At 40.1% G+C, this 27,136-nt stretch overlaps 1 protein-coding gene across 1 annotated transcript in view; it reads left to right on the top strand.

The window, feature by feature from the left end:
- Positions 1–12,030: 12,030 nt before the first annotated feature.
- The window catches only part of LOC138855130 ((E3-independent) E2 ubiquitin-conjugating enzyme UBE2O-like), a 30,419-nt gene continuing 15,313 nt past the window's right edge, over positions 12,031–27,136 (top strand). Inside the window, exons 1-3 of the mRNA XM_070102537.1 lie at positions 12,031–12,089; positions 19,669–19,832; positions 25,712–25,879. Of these exons, the coding sequence (XP_069958638.1) occupies positions 19,719–19,832; positions 25,712–25,879 (282 nt within the window). The 5' untranslated portion in view covers positions 12,031–12,089; positions 19,669–19,718. The remainder of the gene's footprint in view (positions 12,090–19,668; positions 19,833–25,711; positions 25,880–27,136) is intronic.

Genomic DNA, 27,136 nt, shown 5'->3' with positions numbered 1-27,136 from the left:
ATATTTTAACTGAACAACTGAAGAAGACAAATGAAGGAGAGGGATGTCATTTGTGTACTATTGCTTCATGAAAAGAAAATTGTATTGTTAGGTGTGTAGGAGGAACAGTGTTCTGAATTTATTATGGTGTCTATACCTGTGGCAAGACAGTTATTGAATGTATGACTGTAATGTGTTCTCCATTTTGGGTTACTCTGAGGAGAGGATCAGGTGAAAAAATAAAAGCTTGATAAATATTTTAAGATGCATAGTATATGTAAGATATACATATTGTACAATATGCATACTATAACAATTGTAATTGTATCTCATAATTTCCCTACCTAAATAATTTTTTTCCAAGTTCTAATTATTTTGTAATTTCAGTATGAAAATACTTTATATAGATCATTAATACAGTAAGTGGTTATACATGGATGTAAAAATAATGACTAATGGGGAACATTGAGGAAGAAATTTTAAGGAAAAAAAGGAAGATACTTGAAAAGGATGAACATTGGTTTGGGGTCAGCAGGTCTTTATTGTCAAACCAAACCCAGTGTCCAGGACAGTGTTACCCTGAACCATCTTTTAAATTTTAGATTCTTTAGTTCAGTCCCAGAGAAAATAAGGAAAAAAAATATATGCTTTGGGGCTTGTTTTCCCAAGGGAAAGTGAAAGTGGGGTTTATGGCTTGTTTTCCCCCCTGATGCTGGTCCAGGTCCCTGAACCAATAGATGCTCCTTTATTGCCTGTTCAGATGATTTTGTTTTTGGTATTTCTGCTAAGTATAGGAAAAAAAGGGACTTTTGAAAAAATTTTTCTTTGTTTGTTTTGAGAGGTTTGGGTAGGAAGACCTTTTTTCCAAAATTTTAAAATTTTTTCATTAAGAATGGGTGGTATATTTTTCGAAAATTTCAAAATATTTCCCGGGGTTTGGGGGACCTGTATTACCATTGAAGGTTTAGCCCTACTGTGGAATATTGTCCCCCAAGGATAGTCCACCCGGATGTGCATGATCATGAGGCTAGAAATTATTACTAAAATAGTATCCCCTGTTCCAAATTAGTTTTTCAGAGGGCTCTTCAGGGTATTTAATTTTGTATCTTTTCAGACTGTCCAGAGATAGTGTTGAGGCTTTGGGAAATTAACACATTAACTGAGTGAATAATAGTACACGGGAAAAGGAGGATGGGGTCTGACGAAAACACAATTTTTAATGGTTTTAGATATTTTTTTTTTTTTTTTTTATCACACCGGGGCCATTTCACCAAGGCAGGGGGGGCCCCAAAAGAAAAAATTTCACCATCATTCACTCCATCACTGTTTCCCGAAGGGTGCTTTTTCATCATTTTTAAACTGCAAAAACACTCTTTCCCGAGTGCAGGCCCCTGATTTCATCCCCCAGGACTCAAGTCCGGGCCCCCCCCGGGTTTTTTGAACCTTCAAAATTTTCTTTTGTCACACTCCAAAACACGCCCCAATTTAAAAAACCCTTTGTCCCCATTCACCTTTTCAAACACGCCACCATGCCTGCTGGAAGTTTCCCAAACCTCCCCAAAACCCCTTTTAACCCCCCTCCAACCCCCTTTCCTTTTGGCCGAATTCTACCCCGCCTTTTCCTTTCCCCTACAGACTGATACACTTTTAATTCCCGTTTCGCCCATTTCTCTCCCTGTCCCCAATTCCCCCAAAACCCTTCCGCCCCCGGACAACAGTCCCGGGAATCCCCCCCACCCCCTCCTAACTTCCAAACTACAATTTTTGCATTATATTCACAACCACATTGCCCTCAGACATGACATCTCCACTGCCCCAGCCTTTCCTGAAAAACATTCATCCCCCACGCCACACCCATAAGAGCGTTGGAAAAACTATACCCCACACATTCCCCTTTGGGTCCCAAGGAAAAAGTTTTTTGGTCTCCACAGACTCCTGGGCACCACCCCAATTTTTTCCCCTCATCAATTCTATGATTCCCCTCTTTTTAAAGCCCCATCCGCTGACACCCCCCACCCCCAAAAATTCGGGAATGCCACCTCCCCCAAACTCCCTTCCAATCTGATATTCAATTTTTCACCCCCAATCTTTTGTTACCCTCATAACTTTACTTCTTTCCCTTTTTCCCCTTTTAATTTTCTTTTTACCCCCTTACCAAATTCATCCCCCAAATTTTGCAACTTTTTCTTCGGGAATTTCCCCTTTAAGAGAAAGGGTTAAAACAGCAAAGAGCAGCTGTGACAATCCCATTTTTGGATTTTTATTTTTTAAAATCCACGCCTTAAAAGACCTGATTTATTTTCTCTTACAACCCCATCTATAAAATATTTAAAAAACCAAGGTGAACCACACATCCTTGTCAAAGGGCCCTATTTTTACGGGGGAAAAATTTCCCCTTTTTCCTACATACCTAATTTTGAGCCTCACTACCCCTCAAAAAACCTTTTCACGCCAGTAACCTACCTCCTACACTCAACACTTGCAACATCTCCCAAATTGCCCCTATCCACCCCTGTCAACGCCTTTTCCAAATCCATAAATGCCACAAACCCCTTTTTTAAATTATCTAAATACTTTTCACTTATATTTTTCACTGAAAACACCTTTAACCCCCACCTTTCCTAAAGCCCCCTTGTTCATCTGCTATCCTATTCTCCGCCTTACTCTTAATTCTTTCAATTATAACCAAATTTACCCCTTTACCAGGACACCAACAAATTTATCCCCTAAAATTTTTGCACCCCTCTTTTACCCCCTTTGCCTTTATAAAAAGGGGAACTATATTTTCACAACCCTATACCTTACCCTCTTCCATACATTTATTAAATAATTGCCCCAAAATACTCCAAAACTATATCCCCACCTGTTTTAAAATTTCTATTTTATCCCATCAACCCGGTTGCCTTCCCCTTTCATTTTACCTACTGCCTCACTTAATTTCCCCACACCACAACTGACCTTCCCCCCTACAAGATGTTATTCCTTTCCCTTTCCCTATAAAACGAAATCACAGCTTTTCCCCCCCTTTTATCAACATTTAACAATTCCTCAAAAAAATTCCTTCCATCTTCCCAATACCTCTAACCCCCATTTAATAACCCCCCTCCCTATTTTTAACTGACAAATCCATTTGTTTCTCTAGGCTTTCTTTTAACCCGTTAATCTCACCCCCAAACTTTTTCTATTTTTCAACAAAAAATTTTTTGATAACATCTCACCCACTCTCTCATTTGCCTTTACATTGCCCCCACCCTTTAAATTTCTCTTTTCCCCCAATACTCTTTCCCTCTTGCATCACTTCTACTTTGTAAAAACTTTTCATATGCTTTAAATTTTTCCCTCATTACCCCTCTTTTAACATCATTCCACCAATCGCCCTTTTTCCCCCCCTGCACCCACTTTCCCAACCACAAACTTTGCTGAACACTCTAAACTACATTTTTAAACCACCCCATACCTCTTTTTCACCCCATTGCCATGCTCTATTGCCCCTCTATCCCCCCAATAAACTGTTTATATCTTACCCTAACTGGGGCCCCCTCTCTTTTTGTTTATAAACCCCTTTTTTTCCCCTTTTTCCTGATGCTTCTATTTCCTGTATCCCAATTTCCTTTTTCCCCAAAAAGGGAGCTACAACTAGAAAGGATCTGATATATCTGTGGCCCTCTAAAACATGAAATCCTGAAGTTTTCAACAGTCTTTTATCTACCAATACATAATCCAAAAAAATACTGTCTTTTCCCCTTTTCCTACATCAAATGTAACTTTTTATCCTCTTTTTTTAAAAATAGGGAACCTATAATTAAACCCCCTTTCATAAAAAGTTCAACTGGGCCCTTCAATTATTATTTACCCCTTGGAACCCCAAATTTTACCTCCCAAACCCCCCTTCCTCAAAAAAGTTTCTCCTACTTTAGCATTTAAGTCCCCTACCAAATTATTTCTCATTTTTGGTTAAAGGTCCTATACATTCATTTTTAACATCCCCCAAAAATCTCTCTCTCTCCTCTGTTTTCCCTCTTTCCCGGGGTAACACCCCTTTTTAAAGACCCACTTCTAAACCCAAACCCTTTATTTTTAATCCACATAATTTTTGAATTTAACACCCTATTCTCTTTTTTTCCCCCTTCCATAACTGATCTTTTTAACATTACAAACAATTCTCTTTTGCCCTAACCCCTCAGATACTCCAGTTTTAAACCCCCATTTTTTTACTTCCTCCCCCCCTTCAGCTTGTTTCCCGAGGCCAGGACATCCAATTTCTTTCATTCATAACATCAGCAATCATCTGTTTCTTGTCATCCGATCACCCACCACATTTAAACCCCAAAACCTAGTTTTAAAAAAGGTTTTTTTTTTCTTTTTTTTAGAAATTGGGGTTACGGGGGAAAAAAGGGGGCCAGCCCATTGCCCCCGGCTTTTTAGTCGTTTTCATAATGACACGCAGGGGCTTACGGAGGAAAAAATTTTTTTCCATTTCCCCATGGACAAAGGGAAGAAAAAAAAAGAAAAGACCCTTAGATATCCCACCTGCAAATATTTTTTGGACCTCAGAAAATCTGATGGGGCTCCCAACCCCCTTTAAAACCCCTTTTGAAATTTTTTTTTTTTAAAACCAAACAGGTCCATGCGGGGTTTTGGGAGGTAACATTTACCTAACCAGAATAAGTAAACAAAAAACTAAGACCTTTTTACACCACCAGTTTTTTAAACAAAAAAAGTGGAGTATTGTACAGAAACATTTGGGGAAACTGACATGTAAAACCCCAATTTTTTAAAACCCCCTTTTGTTAAAAAAGGGCATTTGGGGATTTTAAAATTACAGAAACAGGGTAGGAACTGAAAGGAAGATGCCATTCATTTCAGTTTTAAATAAAATTTGAAAAACAGTGGAATTCAGCTAAAAAAAAACCCCAGAGATTTAACCTGTGATCACCAGATAGTCAAACACTGTTTAAATTTCCCAGTTTTAATGAGATACCCCTTTGAAAAATTGTGTAGAAAAAATTTTCTTTTTGTTTAGAAGGCCATACCATGTTAAACATTAAAGTAAAAAACATAATTTGGTGTCATAAATTAAAACGTGAATATTGGGGGGACCTATTTTGGGTTAGGCTTATTGAACCCTAGTTAAAAAAAAAAGGAATGTTATGGGTTTTAAAGGAGTTTTCTATATTTTAAGTTTTGCAAAAATATGGTTATTGATATAGGGTGGGGGAGCGTTCCCCAAAAGGTTTTTTTTATTTACTTTTTCCCAAAAACAGCTGTTTTGTTGGGTTGGAACCCCTTTTTAAAGGGGGGCCTTCTGGTGAAGGGGGTTTTTTGGTCTGAGGAATTAGCCCTGATGGTCTCCTTCCCCGACGAACCCCTCCCCCAACCCCTTCCCCTATCCCATCCCTCCCTCCCTTCCTTTCCCCCCTCCCCTTGTCCCCCTTACCCCTTCCTTTTTTGGCCTGAAGATTCCCCCCCGGCATGTTTCCAGGTGGGGAAGGAGGGGTCCATCCATTGTGAGGTTTTTGGAGGGGAAGTTTGCCGGAATCTGACACCTGAGATGCCCCAACCCCTCCGGGGGCCCGGGGTCGGGTGTTTTTTTCACTGGACATCTCAAAGCCGCTGGTTTTGGGGGTGGTGGCCAAAAGGGAATTTTTTGGGCGATATCCGCCGCCTCTTTTTTTGTCCACCAGGTGCCTGGAATGAGGTTTTTCCGGGGGATTGCTGGATGGCAAAGGGTAGGTGTAGGGTTCCAGCCACATCTTGGGGGTTTTTTAGGCCCTTTTGGGGGCGGGAGGAGAATCCGCCCCATTCCTCCGGGAACCATTCCTCCTCACCCCCTTTTTTCATTTTTTTTTTATTTTTTTTTTCTTTTTTTTTTTTCAAAACAAAGAAAGAAGTAATTAACCATGGAGATCCCAGTCCATAAACCCCCCGGGCCCTTTCTTGATCCCCACTATTCTGACTCTCCCTCTTTTTTTGACCACTTTTTGAACCCTGATGCCCTGACTGTTGCTGGTGCTATTTCCCCATTAAGGAAGGGTCACGACCTTCGAGTCTGCCCTCCGCCTCCTTGACTATGTTTCCGCCTCTTCCCCACGGGGACAGTTTTCACCCCCGCCTGTTTCCGGGGACCAAGCCCGGGGCCCCACTAAATGCCATCGAAATTGTCTGATGATGATATTCCCCACCATGTCTTTAGAAACATAAACCCCCATGCACTCCCTTCCACCCAGTTTCGAAAAATAAATGGACTAACTTTTACTTTATGACCATTTCCCCATGCCTATTTTTCCGCCCAAAGTATTGGCAAGGTTTTAGGCATGTGGTAGAGATATTTTTTTTATGCTCGGGGACCGATCATCACGTAGAATGACCTAGCCATGATTTTCTTTTTGAAACGAACTATTCCAGTCACTATTGAAAACACTTTTCCCCTCAATTTTGTATTTACCTTTCCCCCCATACCATAGTCCAACAGAATTTTCAGACGGGAAAATGACATTCTCAACAGCGGGAACCCCACGATCCCCCAACCCAAGGTAGACACTTATGCCCTTCCTGCCCAGGGGCAGGGCGAACCCTTGCAAGGGCTCATTAATTTTTGACAACCGGGGAACCCATTCGTTTATGAGCAGGACACGGTTAAGTTCAAAGGTGCCCCCTACACCGAACAGTGTAGAAATGCTGACGAGGCACCCAGCAAAATATTGATTATACCTGAATGCCCAGTCTGGGCCGGGCCCATTCAAATACCCCTTTGCAGTCAACCCCTTTTCCCTTTTAATTGTCATGAGGCTCCCCCTTTCATACCTCACCGTTGCGGTCTATTAAAGAGCGTGAAACGTGCTTAAAGAGGCAGAAGGTCCCCTTTTATGTATGGAGTTTCTCATTCCCCCCAAGGGAGACCCCCCTGTTTTTTCTTTTTTCAAAGTCCTCCATTTTGGGCCCCATTTTCTGCAGCCCCCTTGTTTCCCCTCCCATACCCACTCCAGTATCTAACTTTGCTGTCCTTTGGTCTGACGCCCTACAACACCCCAGTCTGTTCTCGTCTTCACGCCCTTCTCACCCCGATCGAAAGACCCAATTTTTACCTTTTCCCAAATTGCCCCCAATTTTCAGAAGTCCAAAAATCTCCATTCCAAATTTTTTTGCCCCCTTTCCCTTTCCCTTTTTTTCCACCCTGCATTTTCCTTTTCCGTCTCTGGCCTAGTTCTTCCCCTCTCTGGCTTTATTACGTGTGGAGGTTCATCCTCCTGCATCATGCCCCCCCCATCCTCCCAAGTTTTTCCCTTTTGCCACCTCCCAGGTTTCTGCCTCTTCGTCCTCCCATTTTTTTCCAGCCCCTACACTTTGTCCCCCCTTTGTCCCCCTACTTTGGTGCAGTCCATTACTGTCCCAACTTTTTTCGCCCCCCAACCCAGTATTGTCTCCCCAAAATCTTTTGAATTAGAAACACTTTAAGCCATTTCAGAAATATTGCAGAGACAAACCTTCAATGGACACACCCACCTCCGTTCCCTCCTCCCCCCTCCATCTCCACAAATTTTTTCGCAACGCCCATTCCTTCGCGCTTAAAACTTTTCCATGTCACCCCATTGACTTTTTTAAACCCCAACGTGGGGGCCGAAGGATTCCTGATATTTTCCCCTCAGGCCTATTTACGGAATATCCCGGGGCCCCGGAAATGGGGGAGTTTAGATGCCGTTTTTTCCCCTTTTTCCGTTGGTGTTTGCCAAGAACCAAAAAATTTCACTCAGGTTTTCCAACCCCCCTCGGGATAATTTATTGTATTCTTTGATCCTTCTTCTGATGGAACCCTTTTATGAAAGTGCCTTTTTCACGCAAGATTTTTCCGCATCAGCCCACTATTTGTTCATACCCCCATTCACGGCGATCCCTAAAAAAAGGGTTTACCTTGTTTTTTGTACCTTTCCTTCTCGGGGAATCATCCCAGATTTTTTCCTTTTTTGTTTCATCCTTTTCCACCCCATTCTGTTATTGCCGATTTTAATGCCCACCATTTCCTCTGAGGAGGGTTCAGGGCTCATGGGCATTTTAGTTGGGGGATTTTCACCCTCACCCTCCATGTTTTAAATACGGTACTCCTACCCATTTTGATCCCCATCATACCCTCTTGCATTGATCTATGGCTGCTCTTCCTCCACTGCACTAGACTTTTCCTGGGCTTTAACGGACTTCATGACAGGATCTTTTCCCAAACGTTTTTACTTTCTTCATATTCACCACCCTCCAAAGCTCCCCGCTGGCAATTTGATCAGGCAAAATTGGGGCTTTTCCAACTCACTGCTTTTTGTGAGGTTCCTTCTTCATCCTCCAGATGAGCTCTACACCCCTTCTTGATGTCAGTTTTAATGATTTTTATTCTACCTAAACCTCAGGGAGGCACTTTGAAGGGGTGTTTTGGGGGTCCTGTTGTGTCGGCAGTACGTTGAAACCCCAGGGGCAGGTACCGACAATAGAACTGGAGATTTCGATTTTAAAGAAAAGCGGGGGCCCCGGGGGCATCCGCGGATTTAAAAGCCTTTGGGCGAGATTGGTTTACCATCACCTCGTTTTTCTTGGGGGAAGTCAAAAAACGGAAATTGGGTGGGTACTCTGACCTGCCCGTTCACGGTACGGGGGGTTTATATAGCAACCTCTTGAGCTTGCAAATTGGCACTATCTGGTCCGATTTTTTGGGGGCCCTTTGCCCCCCCTTTTTTCCCCCCAAAAGTCTGCCAGGGGAAGCATTTTTGACTTTTCTTTCCCAAAAAAAAAAAACAGTATCTAATGTCCCTTTTTACATTCGGGAAGGGAGGAAAGATTTCAGCTTGCTGATTGGGGCAGCGGGGCAAAAATTTTCATATTGGGATGTTACAACATTTAAATGGGCCAGCCCTTTGGCCCTTTTTTACACCTTCAACTTATTTGGTCACAAGGAGTTCTTCCCAGCGGGGAAAATTTCGCATTGTTCCCCCTTTCCGAAAGGGGTACTCGGGAAAAGATGCCCCCCACTACATCCCATTGCTCTCCCGGCAGTTTGCAAAGGGTGGAACGCCTGAAATCGACGCTAATGGGGTATTTAGAGAGACAAAGTCCCCAATGAAGCGAAGGGCCGTCCCCATAGACCCTTTTACGCTTGGATAATGCAGAAGCCTTTGCACAACCCTGGTTTTTCCCATTTTTTTGACCTGGAGAAGGCATAGACACAACTTGAGGTAAAATTTTGGGCCCGCCACCCCCGGGCCTCCAGGCAATCACCATCCTTCCAAGAATTTTTAACTGACAGACATTTCCCTTAAATTAGCTCTCCCGGACTTGTCCGCTGAAGGGGGGTTTCCGGATGTGTTCGGGCAAAACACTTTTCTTTTTGCATAATGATTCCCAGTTTCCCATCCAATTTTTGGGTCATCCTCTATATTGATGATTCCCCGTTTGCGGGTGGACTGTCCCATTACAGTTTTCCAGCAGCGGTCGACTTTTCCACTTTGGGTTTAAATTTTCCCAGCCCAAAACCATCAAATTATTTTACAGATGCTCTGTCATTCCATCATCCTTTGTCCCTTATGGCCCGACCCCCTGAACGTGATAACCCGGTTTCTAGGCCTTTTTTGCCCCCGGGGGTTATCCTGAAACCCCACACCTCTCTGAAGGCAAATTGTACAGCCAGCCAAATTTTTTAAAACCCTTGCTCATCTTTCATGGGGAGCTGATCATCAACCCCCCTTCGCCTACATTCAGCCCACATTTTGTGAAACTTGATTATGGTGACCCGACTTTTTCAGCGGCCCTCCGCTCTCTCCAGCCTTAACCCCCCCATCACAAGGATTAGTTTTTGCCTTGTGCCTTTTTTTTGCCCTGTTGAGAGCCTCATATGGAAGCAATGTTCCCTCCCTTTTCCGATCTGATGTCCATTGCCTTTACATTTTGACGCTCATGACTCCGGGGAAAACATGACCACCAGTTTTTAAAAGAGGTGTTCCATTTTTGGACTATTTTGCTGTAAAGGTACCCACCACACCCATTGGCAACAATGTTGGTCTAATCTGCTTGGAACAAACCACATTAAACCAGATAGGGAACTGGGGCATCTTGTCATCAGTCGAGGGGGAGACTACTTTCCCATTTCACATTGGCCACACTGCCCTTTCTCTGGATCTCTGGGAAAAGGGGCCCTGTTCCCTTTTGGAGAAGGTCAGGGTTTCCAATTTCCACAGCCAGACTGCCTCTCACAACGAGATGCAGAATTTACCCCAACGCCGTTTTCCGCCCTTTTACTCTTTTTTTACCCTTCCTTTTTGTGATGGACCTCCTTTAATCCCGACTCATTGACTTTGAAACGATTTAAATTTTTCCAAAATTGATGATGATGATACCTTTGCACCCTCAGCCCTTTTTACCTCAATCTTTGCTGTCTCCCTTTGCTATCCACTGCCCCCTTTTTCTCCGTAACCCACTACTGCCCTCTCCCTTTGCCACCTGATACCCTTTGCTTCCTTCCTCCCCGCAGTGCTGTTAAACCCTTTTGGTTTAGGCTTTTGATTATAATAATAATAATAAAATAAAAAAAAAATTTTGGGCATATTTATTCTCATTTTTTTAAATATTCATCATATACCAGTTGGTTAACCTATTGTCATTTGAGATAATAGACGAGCAGGAAATTATCATCAGCACATTGTGAGACTGATAGTTGTATACTATTGTCTTGCCACAGATTCCTTATTTTTTGATGAATTTTTTTTCTTATTGAGTCCTTTGCAAGGAAGAGTGGTCATCAACTTGTGTGTTGTGACTCACTACTAAATTGATTGTCCACAACAGAAGCTCTTTGCATGAGAGTTACTGGAGCTAATTATTTGAATAATTTTGATGATGTATTATCACTTGCCTTCATCGGAGGCTATATATTGACTAGGTTCTGTTTACCTCCAATTCTCAGAGCATTTGAAGATGTTGAGCTAATACTTCTCAATACGATACTGTACTCTATCAGTGTCGTTACTTTTAGTATTGATATTTTTGTGCTACTGCCTTGTGAGCACATTCTTTCCATAATTATAGAAACCTGATTTGGACCAGGCTAATGTGATAGAGAGAAATGCCTTGGGAAAAAGTGGATGCATTGGACTGTGTTTTAACTGTTTAGGAAAGCTTCATATGTTTGTGGCCATGACTAGTAAGTGCTGTCCTATGATCACTAAGGTTCTTGATGTATGACTTGGCCCTTGCCTCATGCTGTAGGGGACAATTCATGGAAAGAAGCCTTTGCGTAGCTCCTAGATTGTTCAGCGATTGCTAGTGTCTGTTAAGAGTCGAATCTGTTCGTGATTTCAAATCTCGTTGAAAGCACTTGAAAGCATCTCTTTTTTAGGCTTATGATCTTGGTCATCATACTGTCACTCTTGAATGTAAACTTAAATATTTTTTCATCACTGTTGTAGCATTTATGGATTGGTTTACAACACTTAGGAATTTCTTGAAAGATAAGGCACTCATGAACAATAAAATCCTAAATAATTATTATTATGAGATGGTAAATTAATTGCTAAAAATTATGGTTTATGAAAGAATTTGGGGAAATATATTATGAAATTAGAAATAATAAAATATCCTTTCTCTCACTTCTCTGCTGCTGCTGTTTTTCTTTTTTTTTTCTTTAGCAAATTGCTAGTGGTTTAGGCAGTTGTAGGGCGAGGTCTGGCAGGCTACACTCATGCTTTCTGAACCTGAGTATCTGCCCTAGGATTCACTCATGTTTTGTGTGTAGTTTTTGTGCTTTAGTTTGATCTTTTTTTATTAGAGAAACTAAAATGCAGAGTTGTTTTATTGCAAAGTTATGATAACTATTCAATATTCAAGAAATTTGTGTGCATGTTCCTTCACATTTTGAACTTTGTGTATAGAGAATTTTGTCCAACTAAAAACTGCTACTTTGTTACTTCTTCATTATGCTATATATTTGTATGTGCATGGTAATGAGAGTAATAGAAACCTTGAAAACTTTTTGTGATGCACAGTGTGTCAGAAAGTTTAATTCCAACCTTTTCCACATGCTGCTTTTGTAGGTTGTGGACAAGCCCTTGGGAACTGTCTTCCAAGCTCTGAGCCAGACGGTGAGAATGATAAAGTAGAGTTTTGTTAAGTAGTGGCCTGAGATCTGAAAGAATTCTCTTCACTTTGAATTTCGTTAATTTATTGTGTTTTGGTTAGTAATATAGTTCTTATTGTCTTTTGTGATAGCTTGTAAAAATTGTCACAAAAAGAACTCGTGCATCAAGATAATTTCTTTTCTATCATGGTACATATATTTTTTCCAGTGGTCTACTGTCTATACCTGAATTACTATGGTGTGTTCTCCCTTGAAGGGAGTGCTTTGAGCCTGGTGAAGGGGCTCAAGATCTGAGGAATTAGAGCTACCCTCAAATTCTTTGGATCAGACTTAACCTATTTTCTAGGTGCTGTGTAACTCTCTTGAGTTTTATACTTCTCCATGAGTATAGTGAGAAAAATTCTGGCATACTCTTCAAAATTCATTTATAATATTGTTAATTTTTTTTTTTAAGTATAAACTTATTGTATATTTTTTTTTTTTTACATATCCAAAATACATTTCATTTGTAAAAGAAATTAGATACAGGGTAGAGATGTATGTGTGGCTATTTGTATGGCAGGAACATATGCCAGAGTTAATGTAAGTTACTAAGTACTGTATGAAAGGTCACAGCCAAGGCTGGTAGAAAGTGAGATTTCAGTTCTGTTGATACAGTTTTTCAGATTCAAACCCCTGTCACTATACATACACTTGTGCAATATTGTATCCCTCTGGAAATTTGTTGGATTTCATTATGGTAAACTGATGAATAAATGGAAAATAGGAGGGAAGCCCCTTTAAACTTATGGCTTGTCTTACAGACAAGATTTATTGTGCAGATACTGGCAAAGGACCAGCAAGTGGATTATGAACTTGAAAGCAAACACCAATGATTGGATTTTGGTTTCCAGTCAGTAAAAATCTTTTACGTTATACAGTGGACCCTCGGTTGTCGGCTGTAGTCCGTTCCAGAAGCTCGGCCTAAGACTGAAATGGCTGAAAACCGAAATAATATTTCCTACGAGAATTAATGGAAATACAATTAATCCGTCCCAGACAAAAATATTAACAAAAAATTTTTTTTTTGTAACGGTTATATAAGTACAGTGGACCTCCGCATAACGATATTAATCTGTTCATGAGAGCTCATTGTTATGCGAAATTATCGTTATGCGAATGAATTTTCCCCATAAGAAATAATGGAAATCAAATTAATCCGTGCAAGACACCCAAAAGTATGAAATTTTTTTTTTTACCACATGAAATATACATTTTCCTACACACAAAGAGAAGGATACATGCACAATAGTAGAGTAGTACATGCACAGTATATATTGTGCATGTACTACTCTACTAAATGAAGAATAAATGACACTTACCTTTATTGAAGATGCAGCAATGACTGATGAGACACTGTGTCCTGGGAGTGCCTTTTCCTCCTGAGTACTGTAGGTCCTGTTTGGCATTTTCTTCCAGAACAGGCCTTATCACACTGTGTATGCCACTACGATTCTTAAATCTCTCAAACCAACCTTTGCTGGCTTTAAATTCACCAATATGAGCACTAGTTCCAGGCATTTTTCCCTGTTCACCTGGATGTTAGTCGACTGGGGTGGGTTGCATCCTGGGAGACAAGATTAAGGACCCCAATGGAAATAAGTTAGACAGTCTTCGATGACACTGACTTTTTTGGGTTATCCTGGGTGGCTATCCCTCTGGGGTTAATTGTTTCTTGGTATTCTCAATAAGCCACACCAACAACGGTGCTACAGCAGCAGCAGCTGACGATACAGCAGCAGCAGCAGCTGACAGTGCTACAGCAGCAGCTGACAGTGCTACAGCAGCAGCAGCAGCAGCTGACAGTGCAGCAGCAGCTGACAGTGCAGCAGCAGCTGACAGTGCTACAGCAGCAGCAGCAGCAGCAGTTGACCATGGTACCACAGTATTTCGATAATATTTCTCACCCTTTTTACCACAGGGTTGGCACTAGAAGCTTTCTTGGGGCCCATGGCCACTTATTTTGCAGATAAAATCACCAAAAACACTGTAATACGAAATGTTACGATTGTATGCTTGGATGTTACCGCGGAGGCTGGCTTGTAAACAGTGCCACCGGCGGAACATGTGAGGCTGGCTCAGGCCGCACATTAGACGCATCTTGGACGAATAGTGTTGAGCGGGTTTTTTAGCGGTATGTGAGGCAAAATCTTAGCGATAAAATGTATCGGTATGCGGATTTAACGTTATGTGATGCCAACGGTATGCGGGGGTCCACTGTATTACATACCTTTATTGAAGGCTAATGCTGGATTCTGGAAGACAGGGAGGAGGAAAGAGGGACGAGTTAGTGTTTGGAAGGGGAACCGCCCTCCATAACGACTTTAGGTAGCAAAGCCTTCTCTGGGGTTACTTCCCTTCTTTGTCTTTTAATGCCACTAGGACCAGCTTTAGAGTCACTGGACCCTTGTTGCACAACAAATCTGTCCATAGAGGTCTGTTTCTGGTGTGTGTCTACGATTTCTTTGAAGTGGGACAGGGTTTTGTCACTGAACATGTTGCAGATATGGCTTGTTTCAGCTTGGTCAGGGTGGTGTTTCTCTACAGAAGCTTGCACTCTAGTCCACATTGCACACACCTCTTTGATCTCTGAAGAAGGCACCTCCTTCACTCCCTCTTCCTCCTCCTCTGAAGCAAGGTCCTCAGCTGCAGTCTGTTGCTGTTTGAGTTGAAGCTCTTGCAGCTCTTCAGTGGTTAGCTCTTCCTTGTGGTCCTCCACCAACTCTTCCACATTCTTGCCACTCACCTCCAACCCCAGGGACTTCTCCAGTGCCACAGTAGAGTCCACAGGGTCGGCAGGGTCAGGGTCAGCCTCAAACCCTTTAAAATCCCTCTCTTGGACACAACCTGGCCACAATTTTCTCCAAGCATAGTTCAAAGTCCTGGAAGTCACTTCCTCCAAAGCCTCACCTATAAAGCTTATGCAATTGAGGATAGTGTAGTGATCTTTCCAGAACTTTCTTAGGGTCAACTGAGTGTCAGAGGTCACTTCAAAGCACTTTTCAAACACTGCTTTTGTGCAGAGTTTTTTGAAGTTAAAAATGACCTGCTTGTCTATGGGCTGGAGGAGAGGAGTGGTGTTAGGAGGCAAGAACTTCACTGTGATGAAATTGAAGTCCCTAAACACTTGGCCTTCCTAGTCTGGAGGATGTGCAGGAGCATTGTCCAGTACCAGGAGGCACTTGAGTGGCAATTTCTTTTTTAGGAGGTATTTTTTCACACTTGGGCCAAACACATTAACCCACTCTCTGAAAATGTGCCTTGTGACCCCATGCCTTTTGATTAGCTTTCCACATCACACAGTCTATTCTTGATGACATTGCTTTTCTTGAACACACTGGAATTTTCTGAGTGATACACCAGAAAAGGCTTCACTTTAAAATCCCCTCTAGCATTAGTACATAAAAGAGTAAGACTGTCTTTCATGGCTTGTGTCCTAGCAGTGCCTTTTCCTCCTGTGTGATGTAGGTCCTGTTTGGCATTTTTGTCACAGTTGAACTCTTGTTGGGATTTTAATTGTTCAGCCTTTACATAGTCCTTGAACTCTAGTACGTACGTAGTTTTCAACCGCTTTTTTGTCAGAACTTGCAGCCTCTCCATGCCTTACAACACTGTGTATGCCACTACAGTTCTTAAATCTCTCAAACCACCCTTTGCTGGCCCTAAATTCACTACCAGCAGCACTTGTTCCAGCAGTTTTCTACTTTGCCTTCTCACAAATAATAGATTCCACAACACTGTCTCCCAGTAATTGTTTTTCCTTAATCCACAATAACAACACCTTTTCCATCTCTTCCATTATTGGTGACCTTTGTTTCGTTATAAAAGTTAATCCTTTCGCAACATTAGCGTCCTTGATTTGTTCTTTCTTTGCCAGGATGGATGTCATGATAGATTTGTTTTTCCCGTAAATCCTGGCAAGTTCCAGCACCCACATACCAGTCTTATATTAATCAACAACTTCATGCTTAAATTCCATGGTGTTTCTCACTTTCTTTACCACAGAAACTTTACTAGGAGCTTTCTTTGGAGCCATGGTTACTTATTTCACAGTTGCACTGCAAAAAAAATAAAAAACAAAACAATGGAAAACAAGCGAAATGTTTGGATGTATGAGCAGAGGCTTCCTCACACACTGAGAGACACAGTCAGACTGATGTGCAAGTGGCCCCAGCTGGCGGACGGATGTGTCAGAAACGGCTGATCACCAAAATAGCGGCCGATCACCAGGAGTCGAAGAACCAGCTGATGACTGAATTGGCCGATAACAGGAATGGATGATATCTGAGGGTTCACTGTATTAAATCTATCCCTAATGCTGGTGAAGGGCTTTTGATCTAAGGAATTGGAGCTAAATTTCTCTTTCTTGGATCAGACTTGATTACTTTTTATTCTCTAGAATTATTTCCCCTTGAATATAAAAATATCAGATGTTATGCAGTTGTAAAAGGTATAGTAACTATTCAAAGAAGAACTGGATATGCAGATTGCATTTGTTTTTATTGCAAAAAGCCAAAACAGGAGAAATTAAAGGCAAATTATTAGTAGATTGAAGGTTTTCTGTTTGAAAGAAGACGACCAACAGGAAATACATAGCAACAGCACAGTTCCTAGTTTATGTGAATAACTTTGCAAAAGAAATTAAAAGCTGTATTAACATGTTTGTAAATAATTTAGAAAATCACATGGAGTTTTTAAATTAACACACTGGCCATCTCCCACTGAAGTAGGGTAACCCGAAAAAAAAAGAAACAATTTCTATCTCATTATTTCCATTACTGTCTTGTCAGAGGTATGCTGACATTACAGCTTGGATGCCCCTCCAAACTGCCATCCTCACCTTCAGAGTGCAGGCATTGTACTTCCTGGAGTATACATGGAGAGGGTTTCCTACTGTACTATGCAAAATAAGTGTATAATTAAAATATCATTTATAGTAAGTATTTGCATGCATATCCATTTTTTCAAGATTTTTTTTTATCACTGACCATCTCACACCAAGGTAAGGTGACCTCTCTCCCCCCCCCCCATCCTCCCTCAAAAAAAAAGAAATAATTAATTGCTATTATTCATTTCATAACTGTTTTGCCAGCAGTGTGTAGATGTCACAAGTAATATGAGCCTTCAGACTGCATCATCACCTCTCCAGAGTGCAGGCATTGTGTTTGTTATCTGAGTGCCAGTTTATAGATCCATGACCTGTATATCCTATCCTTTACTACTTTAGGCATTGCTTGATCAGAGGCTTGTGTGTGCCATTCCCTGTGCCAAATAGAACTTGATCAATGACTTTTGAACACCATTTCCTCTCTATGAATAATACACACTGTAAGGTTTATGGTACTGTATTGAGATGTTTCAGTCATCAGGGACATTATCAATATGAATTAGATTGATAAAGTCCCTGGTGGACAAAACATCTCAATAAATACCATAAGCACCATATTGTGTCTTATTAACATACTTATCAATATATTTTACTATTGATTTGCACTATTCTTGTGCTAGAGAGAGCTGGATCCTTCATTCCTGAAATCTTTTCCATATAAATGTAGCTGGATCTGTAATTCACGTAAGCTCATCCCAGGGCTAGATGTAGCTGAATCTGTGACCCACCTGTTATATTGTATCATCTCAATTAGGGCTGTATATTACTCTTAACTGTAAATATTACAGTTTATATGCTAATTTACTTAAAATTAAGCTACTGCCTTTTACTTTGATCCTTTAAAATTAATTTTACTATGTTAATTTTCTTACCTGATTCCTGATGTTAATTTCTGAATGTTCTTGTAAACATACAAATACAGTAAACTCTCAGTTTAACAAATCTTGGTTTATTGGACTTCAGAAATGCAGGACTGTGTGCGCTAGGTCACTTGATTCATAAACAGTGGACAAAGTCTGTTCGTAAATTTTTTTTTTTTATTATTATTACAATAACAGCAAAACAGCCTTGTCTATTTACTACACATGCAATTACTAGCCACTAACTTTCCACTAATAGTCTGATTTAAAGTAGGTTACATAAACCATTAAAAATGTATATTTATCCACATCCGTAAATGAATTAAAATGACTGTAACATGTCTGGCAATATGGCAGCATTAAACAATGTCCAAATTTGCATACGCTTATCTCTTGGTGCGAGAATGTGTCATATACTGTAATACTTCCAGCAGGCATGCGTGAGCGTGTTTGATAGGAGTGAATGGAGACAAATGGTTTTTAATACTTGACGTGCTGTTGGAGTGTGAGCAAAGTAACATTTATGAAGGGATTCAGGGAAACCGGCAGGCCGGACTTGAGTCCTGGAGATGGGAAGTACAGTGCCTGCACTCTGAAGGAGGGGTGTTAATGTTGCAGTTTAAAAACTGTAGTGTAAAGCACCCTTCTGGCAAGACAGTGATGGAGTGAATGATGGTGAAAGTTTTTCTTTTTCGGGCCACCCTGCCTTGGTGGGAATCGGCCGGTGTGATAATAAAAAATAAAATACTGTAATACTATATAAAATTCTTAGTGGTTTGAAAATAGTTTTTTTTTTTTTTTTCAGTTTTACTTTTGATAAAGTTATCAAGGTCATCTTGCTGCCTATATTTCAAAATGTATGAGCATGTGCTCTGCGGGAAACTTGTATGTTGTACATCACAGCATACTGGATAAACTTCAAAATAGCCTTCAAACGTAAGGATAGTAAAATGCTAAAAATAAAAAAAAAAAAAAAAAAGTTAGCTTGAATTAACCCAAAATTGGAATATGCAGTGGTAATGTGGCATTTGTATTAAGTAGAAAAAAGTTAATGATACAAAAAAAAGGCATGTTGAAAATGGGTACCAAAGGTTATGAGTAGGAATTATAATGAAAGACAAACACTGACAATGCTATCATCGGTACTTGGGATTAAGAATAAGTATAAAAATAAGCAGACGGGTAATAAAAGGAAGTGAGAAATAGATTAAAATCTAGAAGCCTCAATTGTAAATGAAAAAAATTGCCATAAGAATAGTGGTACAGTATATAAGTTTTCACAAATAATGTAGTAGACTTTTGGAATGTTGATGTGGTAGGTACGGTAGTATATTGGTAAGCAGCAACCATCCAAGGGGTTACTACGATGAAAATAAATGGTATAAAATACCGACACAATGGAAACATAAACACACATGCAGTTTAATGTGGTCCTTTATTGACAACGTTTCGCCCACACACTGGGCTTTTTCAAGTCACAAACAGATCTACCTGGGGTGGAAGGTACGTGCCTTCCACCCCAGGTAGATCTGTTTGTGACTTGAAAAAGCCCACTGTGTGGGCGAAACGTTGTCAATAAAGGACCACATTAAACTGCATGTGTGTTAATGTTTCCAAGGGGTTACTACATTGAGTGTGAGATGGAAGCTTGATAAATGGATGGGAATGTATAGTATATTCTTGTTGAACATTTGAGCTGTGCATGTAGATTAAAGCCAGTATTACATTGATTATTACAGGTGGTGCTTCATTGTGAGAACTAGTTATAAAGTCTTAACATTTTTTTCTTTTTTCAGGGTTTCTGGTGTTAGAAGCTGCTCCTGATAGCCATAAATTTAAGCTGACAATGTTTCAGCCAACTGATCCACCACACTTCTACAGAACTGTTCGCAAAGAGATGAAATTGTTAACAACTTCCCTTCCACCAGGCATCTGGGTTAGAGGTTATGAAGACAGAATGGTAAGTACTTGTTTAATTTTTGAGACTTCCTTTCTTTTTATATTATATTAACCCTTTGAGGGTCCGTGTCGTAGATCTACAGCTTTACGTTGAGGGTTCAAATCGTAGATCTACGTCATGAGCTCAGCTCACTCTGATAACCTGTGAGTGGTAAATTTTAGCCTAGATATGAGAGAATACATCTATGTGGTATGTGTGCACCACATAAAACAAATCCTGCAGCACATAGTGCATAATGAGAGAAAAAACTGAGACTGTAATTTTTCGATTAAAACAGCGACTTTGCAGTGTTTTCTCATGTTTTTTTATACTTGCATTTGCAATTTCTTGGTCTCATTTGATAGAATGGAAGATATATTACAGAAATAGAGATGATTTTGATTGATTTTAGTAATGGAAATGGCTTGAAACTGAGCTCAAAGTAGCGGAAATGTTAAATTTTTGCCGATGTTCAAGAGTAAACAAATGACCTCACATGCTGGTGGGTCTAATATACGTTCACAAATGTTTACCTGGAGTTTACCTGGAGAGAGTTCCGGGGGTCAACGCCCCCGCGGCCCGGTCTGTGACCAGGCCTCCTTAGGTCAGTGTCCCAGGATGCGACCCACACCAGTCGACTAACACCCAGGTACCCATTTTACTGATGGGGAACATAGACAACAGGTTGAAAGAAACACGTCCAATGTTTCTACTCTGGCTGGGAATCGAACCCAGGCCCTCGCCGTGTGAAGCGAGAGCGTTAACCACCAGGCCACCAGTGGTGATATTATTTATACAATTATTACAATAGTGCATAACAGTAAATCTTCTGTTGTTTGGTTTGAATAAAAATTCATTATTTGAATAAAAAATCAAAATGGAATTCATTAGTAAAGCCTGAAAACATAACTAATGAACAGAGGAAATGTTATTTTAGTGCCAGGAATGCCTGCATTATTTATTCTGGACCCTATTTTGAAATTGGAGTATTTTGAACTTTGCATTAAATTGGTCAAATTACCAATTTCCGATCACTTTATTTTGTAGTTGAAACAGTTGACTTGGTGAATTCTTGGTCTCAGTCGATAGAGTAAAAGTAATACTAGTGAAATAGCTAAGAATTTGGTTGACTGGAATAATGTAATTGGCCTAAAATGGGAGTCAAAGTTGGCAAAATCGCCAATGCGTAAATATGGCTGACACGCCAGAATTCGCAAGAGCATAATTTCGTCAATTTTCCATCAAATTTCATACCTTTAGTTTTATTACCTTCAGAAAAAAATTCTCTACAATTTCATAAAAAAAATTATTTTTTGAAAATTCTTGGACACTGGTTCACACTTTGAAATTTGGCCTCTGGACCCTGAAAGGGTTAATATACCCTGTACTAATTTTGATGAGAACTTTAATCTTGGTTAATTTATATTCTTTGTTATACTTCTGTATCCATTAACTTGTAATCTTAATTATACTTAAACCCTCAATATAATTGACTAATAAGGAGGGAGTGGGTGACTGGTAGTGGCAATTATGGTGAATAGAGAGGAGATTGTCTTGTAAACTACAGTATATACTGTATCTGCATATATGTTTATTATTTTCTTAATCTTGCATATGATCCTTTATAATAAACACACCATCAACTTATTTTTACATAATATACATGAAAAAAACCTGTCAAAGTGGGATGTTTAAATGTACATGGATGTTGTGTGAATGATAAAAAAGAGATGACTGTAGATGTTATATAACGAATGAGAAGAAGCTGGATGTCCTGGCTTTAAGTGAAACAAAGCTGAAGGGGGTGGGAGAGTTTCAGTGGGGAGAAATAAATGGGATTAGGTCAAGGGTTTTAAATAGAGTTAGAGCTTACGAAGGAGTAGCAATAATGTTGAAGGATAAGTTATGGCAGGAAAAGAGGAATATAAATGTATAAATTCAAGGATTATGTGAAGTAAAATAAGGGTTGGATGTGAAAAGTGGGTTATAGTAAGTGTTTATGCACCTGGAGAAGAAAGAAGTGTAGAGGAGAAAGAGAGATTTTGGGAAATGTTGAGTGAGTGCGTGGGGAAGTTTTGAACCAAGTGAGAGAGTACTTATGGTTGGGGATCTCAATGCTAAAGTGGGTAAAAGTGTTGTGGAGGGAGTAGTAGGTAAATTTGGGGTGCCAGGGGTAAACGAAAATGGGGAGGCTTTAATTGAGTTAAGTGTAGAAAGAGGTTTGGTAATAAGTAATACATATTTTATGAAAAAGAGGATAAATAAGTATACAAGGTATGATATAGCACGTAATGAAAGTAGTTTGTTAGATTATGTATTGGTGAATAAAAGGTTGATGGGTAGGCTTAAAGATGTACATGTTTATAGAAGGGCAACTGATATATCAGATCATTATTTAGTTGTAGCCACAGTTAGAGTAAGAGGTAGGTGGGACAAAAGGAAAATGGCAACAGCAAGTAGGAGAAAGAGGTGAAAGTGTATAAACTAAGGGAGGACGAAGTTAGGGTGAGATATAAGCAACTACAGTGGACCCCCGGTTAACGATATTTTTTCATTCCAGAAGTATGTTCAGGTGCCAGTACTGACCGAATTTGTTCCCATAAGGAATATTGTGAAGTAGATTAGTCCATTTCAGACCCCCAAACATACACGTACAAATGCACTTACATAAATACACTTACATAATTGGTCGCATTTGGAGGTGATCGTTATGCGGGGGTCCACTGTATTGGCAGAAAGGTGGGCTGGTGCAAACATGAGTAGTGGGAGGGGGAGGGGTTGAAGTGGGTTGGAATAGTTTTAAAAATGCAGTATTAGAATGTGGGGCAGAAGATTGTGGCTATAGGAGGGTGGGTGCAGGAGGAAAGAGGAGTGATTGGTGGAATGATGAAGTAAAGGGTGTGATAAAAGAGAAAAAGGTAGCTTATGAGAGGTTTTTACAAAGCAGAAGTGTTATAAGAAGAGCAGAGTATATGAAAAATAAAAGAAAGATGAAGAGAGTGGTGAGAGAGTGCAAAAGGAGAGCAGATGATAGAGTGGGAGAGGCACTGTCAAGAAATTTGGATGAAAATAAGAAAAAAGTTTTAAAGTGAGATAAAAAAATTAAGAAAGCCTAGGGAGCGAATGGATTTGTCAGTTAAAAACAGGGCAGGGGAGTTAGTAGATGGGGAGCTGGAGGTATTGGGTAAATGGTGGGAATATTTTGAGGGACTTTTAAATGTCGATGAAGAAAGGGAGATGGGAATTTCATGCACTGGCAAGGAGGTATAACATCTTTTAGGAGTGAAGAAGAGCAATATGTGAGTGTGGGGGAGATGTGTGAGGTATTACGTAGAATGAAAGGGGGTAAAGCAGCTGGAACTGACGGGATCATGACAGAAATGTTAAAAGCTGTGGGGGATATAGTGTTGGAGTGGTTGGTAATTTTTGTTTAATAAATGAATGAAAGAGGGGAAGGTACCTAGGGATTGGCAGAGAGCATGTATAGTTCCTTTATATAAAGGGAAGGGGGACAAAAGAGATTGTAAAAATTATAGGGGAATAAGTTTACCGAGTATTGAAAGAATGAGAGGCAAGACAGGGAGTAGGATTGCAGATGAGCAAGGAGGTTTTAGAGTGGGTAGGGGATGTGTAGATCAAGTGTTGACATTGAAGAGGGGTTGTTGAGGTGGTTTGGTCATTTAGAGAGAATGGATCAAAGTAGAATGACTTGGAGAGTGTATAAATCTGTAGGGAAAGGAAGGCGGGTTAGGGGTCGTCCTCGAAAAGGTTGGAGGGAGAGGGTAAAGGAGGTTTTGTGGGGGAGGGGCTTGGACTTTCAGCAAGCATTTGTGAGCTTGTTAGGTAGGATTGAATGGAGATGAATGGTTTTTGGGACCTGACGAGCTGTTGGAGTGTGAGCAGGGTAATATTTAGTGAAGGGATTCGGGAAAACCGGTTATTTTTATATAGCTGGACTTGAGTATTGGAAATGGGAAGTACAGTGCCTGCACTTTAAAGGAGGGGTTTGGGATATTGGCAGTTTGGAGGGGTATGTCATATATGTTTATTGTATCTGGGCAACTCTGCAAAGACAGTGCTTATGTGTGAGTGAGGTGAAAGTGTTGAATGATGATGAAAGTATTTTCTTTTTGGGGATTTTCTTTCTTTTTGGGTCACCCTGCCTCGCTGGGAGACGGCCGACTTGTTGAAAAAAAAAAATCTGATTACAGTAAACAGGTGGTATCACAATATGGAAAATAACCACTAAAAAAATAGTGAATTTCCAAGCATTTTCATGATTTCTTACATCAACATTATCAAGTTCCTTGATGATGATGATGATAAGTTCCTTGATAATACGAGAAATCACGAAAGTGCTTGGAAATTCGGTATTTTTTCACAGTGGTTATTTTGCAATTTTTTTTTTTTTAACATTTCGGCCATTTCCCACCGAAGCAGGGTGACCCAAAAAGAAAGAAAACCCCGAAAAGAAAGAAAAAACTTTCATCATTCAATACTTTCACCATCACTCATACATAATCACTGTCTTTGCAGAGGCACTCAGATTTGACAGTTTAGATGTCCCTCCAAATTGCCAATATCCTAAACTCCTCCAAAGTGCAGGCATTGTACTTCCCATTTCCAAGACTCTAGTCCAGCTAACTGGTTTCTCTGAATCCCTTCACAAAATATTACCCTGCTCACACTCCAACAGCTCGTCAGGTCCCAAAAACCATATGTCTCCATTCACTCCTATCTAACACACACTCACGCACACTTGCTGGAAGTCCAAGCCCCTTGCCCACAAAACTTCCTTTCCCCCCTCCCTCCAACCTTTTCAGGGATGACCCCTACCCCGCCTTCCTTCCCCAACAGATTTATACGCCCTCCAAGTCATTCTACTTCGTTCCACTTTCTCTAAATGACCAAATCACCTTAATAGCCCCTCTTCAGCCCTCTGACTAATACTTTTAATAACTCCACACCACCTCCTAATTTCCACACTACGAATTCTCTGTATAATATTTACACTATCATGGTGAATATTTATTTTTAATGTACTGGTCATCTCCCACTGATGGAGGATAACCTAAAAAGAAAAACAAAGTTTTTCTTATGTATATGTATATTTATGTACATGTATATTTCTTTTTACTTAATTCAAAAAGAAAACAATGTTTTTCTTTTTAAATTTAGTAATTTATACAGAAGGGGTTACTAGCTGCTTGTTTCTTGTATTTTAGTCACCTCTTATGACAATCTTTTAAAACTAGAAATGAGCCTCGGTTCATTTTCCCAGGACAAAACGATCTGCCCAGTTCCTCGTTGTAGCACGGGCAAGGCAGCTGTGGCCAGGAACGTGATTAATATAATTTTATTTAAAACCTACTACTGTATATAGCAATAATTTGGTATGAAAGTTTTTTTTTTCTGAGATGAATATGACACATTAGATATTATAATGAAAGTCTATGACAGGTGGAGGAGTTGTAAACCTGCCACCAAATCCTGGAGCAGCTACCAAACTGGACAGGTTGTCCACTCTTTCAATGGAATGTTTCTTAGAATTGCAGAATATTTAATCATATGTCACTGTCACATGTTACTGCTATCGTTTCTGGAGTATTAAGATTTAATGTTTTTGCTGGAAAAATGATTTCATGTGAAAATGTGATTAGATAGATTTTTCATGAGTTTTGGTGGAATGTATTTGTGCCATAAGCAAAGGCCTGTAGAATAAAATACAGAACTTGCTTTAGAACACAACACCCCCCTCCCTCCTCCATTACTGTAACCTAGTTTCTGATAAGGTTTGCTGTTATTTGGAAAATTCAAAGGTTTTGGTAATTCCATATTTAATGTTACATAATATATACAAGACTTTTACTGCATCCAGATTTTTTTTACTTTCATGGTAGGATCTCTACTCTGTTATGATTCGAGGACCAGAGCGAACGCCATATGAAGATGGTCTCTTCTTTTTTGACTTTCAACTATCAGCTGACTACCCCCGTGCACCCCCACTCTGTCATTATGTTACTTATTGTTCTGACAAGCTCAACCCGAACCTCTATGAAGATGGAAAGGTAGGTATGATGAGATTACAAATGTCAGTTTCATCCACTGTATCCATAGTTCACGAACTGCCTTAATATTGCAGCAGTATTATGGAGTCAGACCTTGGCTCCCACATTTTTTTATATGATCCATGCATAAATAGAGTACAGTAAACCCTCTTACAGTACTATAGTTAAGTTACTAAAACTTCCATGCATTTAAAAATTTGCAGGTTTAAGAACTCTCCATCAAAAGTTAATGTAGATGTAAGATTGGTTATGAGGCAGCTAATTATTATTATTATTTAAAACAGTAGTAGGTTGGTAGACAGCAACCACCCAGGGAAGTACTACCGTCCTGCCAGATGACTGTGAAACAAAAACCTGTAACTGTTTTGCATGATGGTAGGATTGCTGGTTTCTTTTTCTGTCTCATAAACACGCTAAGATAACAGGGATATCTTGCTACTCCTACTTACACTTTGGTCACACTTCATAGACACGCACATGCATATATATATATATACATACATCTAGGTTTTTCTCCTTTTTCTAAATAGCTCTTGTTCTTTTTATTGTCCATGGGGAAGTGGAAAAGAATCTTTCCTCCGTAAGCCATGCGTGTCGTATGAGGCGACTAAAATGCCGGGAGCAATGGGCTAGTAACCCCTTCTCCTGTATACAATTACTAAAAAAGAGAAGAAGAAAAACTTTATAAAACTGGGTTGCTTAAATGTGCGTGGATGTAGTGCGGATGACAAGAAACAGATGATTGCTGATGTTATGAATGAAAAGAAGTTGGATGTCCTGGCCCTAAGCGAAACAAAGCTGAAGGGGGTAGGAGAGTTTCAGTGGGGGGAAATAAATGGGATTAAATCTGGAGTATCTGAGAGAGTTAGAGCAAAGGAAGGGGTAGCAGTAATGTTAAATGATCAGTTATGGAAGGAGAAAAGAGAATATGAATGTGTAAATTCAAGAATTATGTGGATTAAAGTAAAGGTTGGATGCGAGAAGTGGGTCATAATAAGCGTGTATGCACCTGGAGAAGAGAGGAATGCAGAGGAGAGAGAGAGATTTTGGGAGAAGTTAAGTGAATGTATAGGAGCCTTTGAACCAAGTGAGAGAGTAATTGTGGTAGGGGACTTGAATGCTAAAGTAGGAGAAACTTTTAGAGAGGGTGTGGTAGGTAAGTTTGGGGTGCCAGGTGTAAATGATAATGGGAGCCCTTTGATTGAACTTTGTATAGAAAGGGGTTTAGTTATAGGTAATACATATTTTAAGAAAAAG

The sequence above is a fragment of the Cherax quadricarinatus genome, chromosome 82 (genome assembly GCF_038502225.1).
Source record: "Cherax quadricarinatus isolate ZL_2023a chromosome 82, ASM3850222v1, whole genome shotgun sequence".
In the NCBI taxonomy this organism is placed as follows: domain Eukaryota; kingdom Metazoa; phylum Arthropoda; class Malacostraca; order Decapoda; family Parastacidae; genus Cherax; species Cherax quadricarinatus.
The sequence above is the reverse complement of the archived record's forward strand: the minus strand, read 5'-3'. Positions and strand labels throughout refer to the sequence as shown.